Below are 7,515 nucleotides of genomic sequence, written 5' to 3' on the forward strand. Positions count from 1 at the left end.
GAGGGAAAGGCCCGGTCTGCACGGACCGGACCGCAGCCCGCTGCGACGCCGGCCTGGACCGGAGGTGCGCGGTGTCCTTCTAACCGGCGTTTCGCTCATTCTGGGTTTAAAATGTATTGTCATTTTCATCAGGGAATATCAAACCGATACTGAGAACTTCTGCAAGATTGTTTCTATTACAGGACAGAGTAAAAAAAACGACAGTAAATGTCCTGATAAATAAATAAGCACCCGTACTACCAAGTGCAACTAACATGGTTCTATTAAAAACTGTCTTTGACTATGGTGTAGAGGTACACTACTGGATTTGCTTTACAAGTGACAAATATAATAATCTGAAAATGCCAAAATTCATTTCCATGTTATTCTCGTGTGGGCGTGGATACCCTTTCTCAATTCAGTTTTATTTTACTGCTAGATGCATTCACTTTGATCGTCCCTTCCTAAAATGATTAAAGACCTGCAAAACTTTTATTGCATAGGACACTATTGGTAACACAGAGACTGGGAAATGCAACTTTGTAGTACTGGAACAAATCTTACAAATATTTCATCTTAAGAATTTGTTACATACATTTTTTTTTGTTTTTTACTGTTTGTCTCTTTTGAAAAAGTTGAACTAAGGGTTGATGAGCGCAGTGAGGTGTTTCGGGAATGCCAGAGATTAGAAAGTCAGATGAGTGCTATAAGGGGAAAAGGCCGTCATTCTCGCCAGCTATACACTGTATTGCTTGCAAAGCAACTGTACATGCCGCCATCAGTTCACAGTTAAATATTTTTACTAATCTGTTTTGGGAGAGCAAATGTCTTTCAAGGTTTCAAGTTCCTCTATCAGCTTCTTGTTCTGAACTTCCAGCACTGCAACTCGACTCTCCAGACATTTTACATATTCTTTCTTGCGACGTCGACATTCTTTAGCAGCTTCCCTAGAAAAAGTAGAAGCAAAAGGCAGACAAAACATGTGGTGCGTGCTACTGACAGACCAAAGCAAGCGTGGTAAAGTCACCTAGGCTGCATTCCAAGTCTTGGAACGGCATTTCCCAATTCAACCGCAAATGCTAAACCAAACCGGGCTCTTAGTCAAGGTCCCAAGTGTCCCCTGCACAAGTCCAAGTGGCAGTTAGAACTACAGCATCGCCTGCCTTGATTAGGGTTCAGAGTAAACAAGGTCCAAGGCAAAGACGGTTACTCTGCTTTATGGCAATAAAGGTCTTTCAGGGCCTTGAGTTCCTCAATGAGAGTCTTGTTTTGGTTTTCAAGCACGGCCACGCGATTTTCAAGACATTTCACATATTCTTTCTTCTTCCTGCGACACTCCCGAGCAGCCTCCCTGGAAGCAACACAGGCAGGTGACCACAGGGACAGCCTCCCAGCACAGCCACTGCGGCTCAGCACATCCCTGCTCCCCAAAACCCACAGCCAACCAAACCTAGGGAGGGTCGTACAAAGCCACACAACAAACGGAGCCAACGGGACAGCAGGAGCGACGTGAGAGCACACCCACTTCGCACAAGTGGTGTTTTCTTCAGTAACACCCGGAGGAAAAGGGCCAGACCAGGCAGAGGGAGCTGGGGCACTGGGCCACGTCCTCCAGTGGGATTTCTACAAACACGTCCCCTAGATCCTTCCGGTCTTAATTCTCTTTTGTTCGCCAAAAGCCACACGTAACTCATCATTTTTTGCCAGGACGATTGTAAGAACTAAATCCTCAGAAACCTTAAAATGTCAATATTGAAGATTTTTTTCCTTCAAGACTAAATCACAGCAAAACAAGGTCAATCACAATGGTGAGAAATAGGTTCGGGGGGCTAGAAAACACAACATGGATAAATTATAATGATAAACACAATGTACTTTTTATAAACCAAAATAAAATGGACATTGCTTCTGAAAATTAAAGCTGGAGTTACAGTTACATAATACAACACTCACTAATACAGATGATTGAAACCCACAAATGCGAGAATGTCACAATTAAAATTGCAAAGAAGGAAGCGACTGAGTCATTCAAAAGTGCACTTCAAGACTGTTCAGTAACCCCATGCATGTGCCATGCTATGCAGTGGGTGTTTAAGCACTGTAAACACGTCCAAAGGAACGGACAGACCAGAAGCCAAGCAACACACACAAAGAGCCAACTTAGTCATTTTCATGCACTGTTCTACGAAAAAACATTTCTCTTTCTCCTTTCTTGTTTTTTGAGACAGGGTCTCACTATGTAGTTAAGACTGACCTGGAACTCACCATGCAGCCCAGGCTGGCCTTGAACTCCTAGTGATCCTCCTGCCTCAGCCTCCCGAGTGCTGGGATTACAGGCATGAGCCACCATCCCAGGCTGTCCTTTTTTATTTTTTTAAAGGTGGGATGGGAGAGCAACTATCTTACTTGTATTCCCTGATAACAGCTTTATTTTGGAGCACTCAATTCCAGAACTCCAGAATAATGGCTGGGTAATATCACTTAGGTACATTTTAAAATAGTGATGTTGGACTTCTAACTGCCAGTTAATATTGTTGGAACCACATATAACATGCACAAGACCTGGCCAATTGTTTTAATTTTAGGACAGGTGACTCTTACTCACTGGATATCTGTTTTCTCAATGGGAAGCAAAAGTCAGCACAAAAAGAAATCTTGAAATCCCAGTGAACTGCAGGAAAAGAACAATACGACCCCTACTTCCTAGCCAAGGGCAATGCACTCACCCCGTGAACTCACAAAGTTCTGGACTCCTCCAGAAGTGACAAAAACTAAAAAACGTAACGTGACTTGAACCTAACAGAACAGTGACAGAGCTACATGATGCACAGAAAAAAGCTAAGCAATGAACCCAAACACACACATTTTCCTGTTTGGGAATATAATGCAACTCTCTTCCACAAAGAAACTAAAATTTGGGCACAAATACCGAAGTCTTCATGATTAAATCCTTAAACTCTAGCCCTAAGAAGGAGGCAGTCGTTCTACAAAACAAGTTACTGTTGAATGAAATTTTAAAAGTCTAACCATGGAATTGTGGGATGTAATTTTAAATTTTTGTAGATACCCACGCTTCGTATTTTACATTCAGGGGCAGATGTGCCACTCAGGGTCAAAATGCTCCCAGCCCAAGGCTTTAATTGGTGACCCCATTGTCAATGGCAGGCCACTGTCAGCTGTGGAGGGCACCTGCTTCTTCCGTTAATAGCTCAGTTTCCAGGCCACGCACTTGACCGCACCTACACTCTGCAAGGACAAGGGGCCACTAGCCAGGAGAAAAGCTGATCAGGTTAGAAGAAGTAAAACTGTTATTGTCTTGGGAGAAATACAATTAAGGATTTAGCAGAGCTGCTGTCCAAAGAATAAAGAGCACATGGAAGGGTCTTCCACGTCGATTACAAGGCCTAACCACAGGCTTTTCCCTGAAGTCACACCTGAAGCTTACAATGAGGCCCCGCGGCGGCGACGCTAGTGTTGCATAGCCTGGTTCTGTCCAGTTTGGGCTGCATGGCGTTGGCCAACTTACTGTTCAACCCCTCTGGACGTCAGCTCTCCCTCTGTAAACTAGGAACAACATCCAGAACTGTTCTCGTGGGAAAGTTACGTGAGCTAAAGGAGCAGTAGAAAAAAAACTCGATAAACAGATATGGAGCAACCTGATAGCTGGTTAACAGCTGCATTTCTCTTGTGTCGCTCCGAGAATAAGATTTGGAAAGTTAAAACAGACCCTTCTCAGAATCCTGTGCTGTCAATGAAACGTGGGTTAAATTACGGGGGCGGGGGGAGGAAGTCTTCTAGGAAAGGTCTGCAAAAGAGATAGATCCATCCAGCCACAAATTGGCTCTTGCCTTTCTCCCTTCTGCTTGCCTGATGCAATGTCAGGAGCAACAGCAGCCAGGCTGTGAGTAGAAGGACAAATGGTCCATGCTGAGGACGACAACCCAGGGAGGACAGCCTGGGCCTGACCCTGCATCCCAGACACACATACTGTACCTCCATGCTGCTAGGAAAGGGCAAAGACTACCTGCGAATGTAAGCCTCCACTGCGTTGGTTAGCCCCACACAAACGTTAGTAGGCGCTGTTCACAAGATACTTTTCAATACTAAATATTTCCCCCTAGGGAGCTCTTGTGTATGTCGACATGCCTGTATGGCATGTTTCTAGGAACAAATCATCTAATGTTATATCGAATTTACATTGGTGTTGCTACCCTAAGATTTCTGAAATTTAAAATTAGGGGAGAAAATAATGGGAAAAGTAGAAATAAGACTGCTTCCCTTTTAAATTTTCTTTGGGTAAAATATGACACCAATGAAAAATTTTACAGTTGGCATTATTGGCAGGCTTTATATTTCTAAACTGAACTTCATAAAATACATAATACCAGAGAGGCAGTTATATCATAGCTCTTGAAATCTCACCTCTCCATCATGTCTGTCTGTCTGTCTGTCTGTCTGACCTCCCTCTGTGCTGGGGACTGACGCCAAGGCCTTGTGCATGCTAGGCAAGCACCCTGCCAGTAAGCTATACCCCCAGCCCAGAAAGTACAATTTTAAAGGATCAATAATCCTCCATCAGATCCAAGTTAGGATCTCTGATAGTAAGACTGCCATGAAAACCACCACACTGTGTGAACCCCTTCGATCCGGGCCCTTGGGGATTTGTGAACAGAACAGAGTACGAGCCCAGCCTGTCTCCGCACACCTGGGACCAGCCCTCATGAAAGATGTGTGTCTTTCTGGTCCTATTTCTAGTTATTTGTTGAGTTTTCCAGCATTCAAAATGCCTTTTAACACTCAGTGAAACTAGTAAGATTGGAAACGATAGCCAGTTTGAGGATTCTCATGTCAAACTGCATCACTTCCAAGGTGACTGAAAAGCCCAATACAACTACTTAGGGTCCTTGCTGTTATGGAGGACAGCGCTGAACTCAGACTGAATGTCAGGGGCTTGGAGGCTGGGATTTATAGACTACCTGGGTTGGCTCATAAATTAATCACCACCAAGTGGCCTATCACGGGCAAGCGGATGATCCCATCTGAAATGTTTTGTTTTCTTACAGTGGGGACATTGTGTACAATTTAGGAATAGGTGACAAGACTACCAGGAAACTCTCAGACAATTCTGTTCACTCTGCAAATCAAATGAATTCGTACTGTCCTCCGCAAGAACCCAGAAAAATAACGCATGAATTTAATAAAGGTTTACATTTAAAAATTTTTTTTGGAAAATAGCATTTTATAATATACCAATGCTCAAAAACTAAAATCACAGCTGGGCATTGTGGTGCATGCCTATAATTTCAGATATTCGGGAGGGTGAGGCAGAAGGATCAGGAGTTTGAGCCTATCCTGGACAATATAGCATGACCCTCACTTCAAAATTAACCAATCAAAATTAGAGAGGGCTGGAAAAAGAATAAGTGAGAAAAAAATGAGAGCAGACTGAAGGTGAATACAATGCACTATCAGGCATATAACACAGTATTAGCAGGTATCTCTAAGCAGAGAAGCCCCTTTCTTTTGTTACTTTGCTATTGCATCTTAACCAGAATTTTTGTAGGATAATGTGTATTTCATTGTAATAGTGACAAAAACAAAGTAATGCTCTGATGCTTAAATTTCTTTTGCTAAAACTAAAACATTGTACTTGTCACGCTACTATTTCACAAAGTAAATACCACATACAAAATTCATCTTCATTTGTAACAAAGTCTTTTCATCACTGTTTCAAAAAATGAATGTGTCTTCTGAACTCGGGGGCAGGGGGCGGGCTGTGGCCCTGCTGGTGGACTGTTCCACGCCCCAGAATGCTCCCTGAAGAGCCCTGATCACCTTCACACGCACAGAGCAGGCAAACTCACACACAATGCCACATTAGCACTTAACTTAGGAGAAAGAGCTTGGGAAAAGCACACATTTTTCAAAGCCCCAAAGTAAGAAACCACAAGCCCCCTGAAGCAGTTCCTGAGTGCTAGTGAACACCGCACCTGTTTTTCATCAGTCTCAGCTCTCGTTTGCGAGTGGCTTCTTCTGCCAGCTGCTGGGGACTGTGCAAGCTTCCCGGTGAGGCAGCCATCACCATGCCCTGGGGCAAAGCAGCAGCAGGAGCCCTGATCTGGTAAGCTGGCATGTCACCTGTGGCCGCTGCAATGACACAGAATGCAAGCTTACACACAGCTCAGGAGTTGAAATTTCACATACAATTATCCCGGAAGTAACATAGCTTTTACATGTCAGTAGAGGTGACCTCGAATGTGGATGATTATTCTGAGCATGATAGGATTCTTAAGTATCAAATGTTCTCTGGCATTTGGAACAATGATAGGACCATGTCAGTATGCTCTCCACATTTAAGGTAGAAAACTGTCCAAATGCTTTTTGGATAGATTTTTATCAGCGGCTAAAGCAGACAGGCTGGCAAATATTTAAGAAATGGCTCTGGGTAGGGTGGAGGAACCCTGATCTGTTTGATGATTCCCGCAGTAGAAATGCTTCTACGGTGGCTAGTTTCAGGATGCCTGAGTGACTTCACTGAACATAAGAGTTGGAAAGAGAAAGGCCAGCAAGCCGTACTCCAGACAGACAACAGAGATGAAAGGAGGTTCAAGAGCACAGATAAAATCAATAGCAAAGATGGGTTCTGAGTAAGTGATTTCAATGTGTGAGTCTATACGTGTATATATGAATATACATACATATTTAACTTTTCATAATGACTCACAAAAGGAGTGGGAGTTTAGCCACTGACTCCAGCAAGCCAGCGAGAGCCAGCAGCCCTGCAAACCTTCCTACCTTCCACAAGCCCTCCTACCCAAAATGACCGAGCAAAGGAAGGAATCTCGCTTCCCGCGGTTTCAGTCAAAGCCTCGATGATAACAAAAACCCCAGCAAAGCTCTTTGTAAAACTGGCTTCTCTGGAGATAGGTCATTTTTGTCTTTCTTTTGGGAAAATAATACACTTGTCAGTATCTTTATTTTTCAAGGAGGAAAAGTTTGACTCCTGGCCTTAGTATTTATTTTTTAAAAATATTTTCTAAACTTAGTATAATCATACACCTATGAGACAGATTTAATATTGACTTAGTATTCAGATTGAATACTAAAAGTAAATTCATAATTCCCTAATTTACATTCAGAATTTGTCTATCAACTACAGTGAACACTGCTTCCCACAGAAGGAAGACACGTATGTTTGAATGTTTCCATCATTAATGCTTTCCAACTTTGACACTGTGTGGTCCAGATAAGTTTGATATTCTGATAAAATATTGTGAAGTATCACTTCAAAGCTACATGCAAGAAAAATGGTTTAAATTCTATAAAATTTAAATTCTATGAAAATTGATCACAGTCAGATGCCAGTCAAGAGGGAACGCAGCACTGTCGTGTTTTTAAAATGTATTACATACATTGAGTATGAAAAAAATTCCAAAAATAGGAGATGAGGCTTTTGAGTATAAATTTGTTGTACATTATCCCTGAAAGCAGCCAAGTTGTTACTGTTACTGTTTTTTTTTTTTTTTTTTTTTTTTT

The 7,515-nt window shown here is 42.5% G+C and overlaps 1 protein-coding gene across 17 annotated transcripts in view; it reads right to left on the reverse strand.

Moving 5' to 3' along the window:
- Positions 1–385: 385 nt before the first annotated feature.
- Crem (cAMP responsive element modulator) overlaps positions 386–7,515 on the reverse strand; it is a 63,502-nt gene continuing 56,372 nt past the window's right edge. For 11 of the 17 annotated variants that reach the window (XM_033765657.1, XM_033765658.1, XM_010614758.3 and 8 more), the window contains 2 exons: positions 5,970–6,126; positions 1,109–1,330 (listed from right to left, as the gene is read on the reverse strand). In XM_033765657.1, the coding sequence (XP_033621548.1) occupies positions 1,186–1,330; positions 5,970–6,126 (302 nt within the window). In that variant the 3' untranslated portion in view covers positions 1,109–1,185. Of the gene's footprint in view, positions 927–1,108; positions 1,331–5,969; positions 6,127–7,515 lie in introns of those variants that run through there. The other 6 variants (XM_033765659.1, XM_033765656.1, XM_010614762.3 and 3 more) reach the window with 1 other exon arrangement.

The sequence above is a fragment of the Fukomys damarensis genome, unplaced genomic scaffold (assembly GCF_012274545.1).
Source record: "Fukomys damarensis isolate Sample0158 unplaced genomic scaffold, DMR_v1.0_HiC HiC_scaffold_19, whole genome shotgun sequence".
Classification (NCBI taxonomy): domain Eukaryota; kingdom Metazoa; phylum Chordata; class Mammalia; order Rodentia; family Bathyergidae; genus Fukomys; species Fukomys damarensis.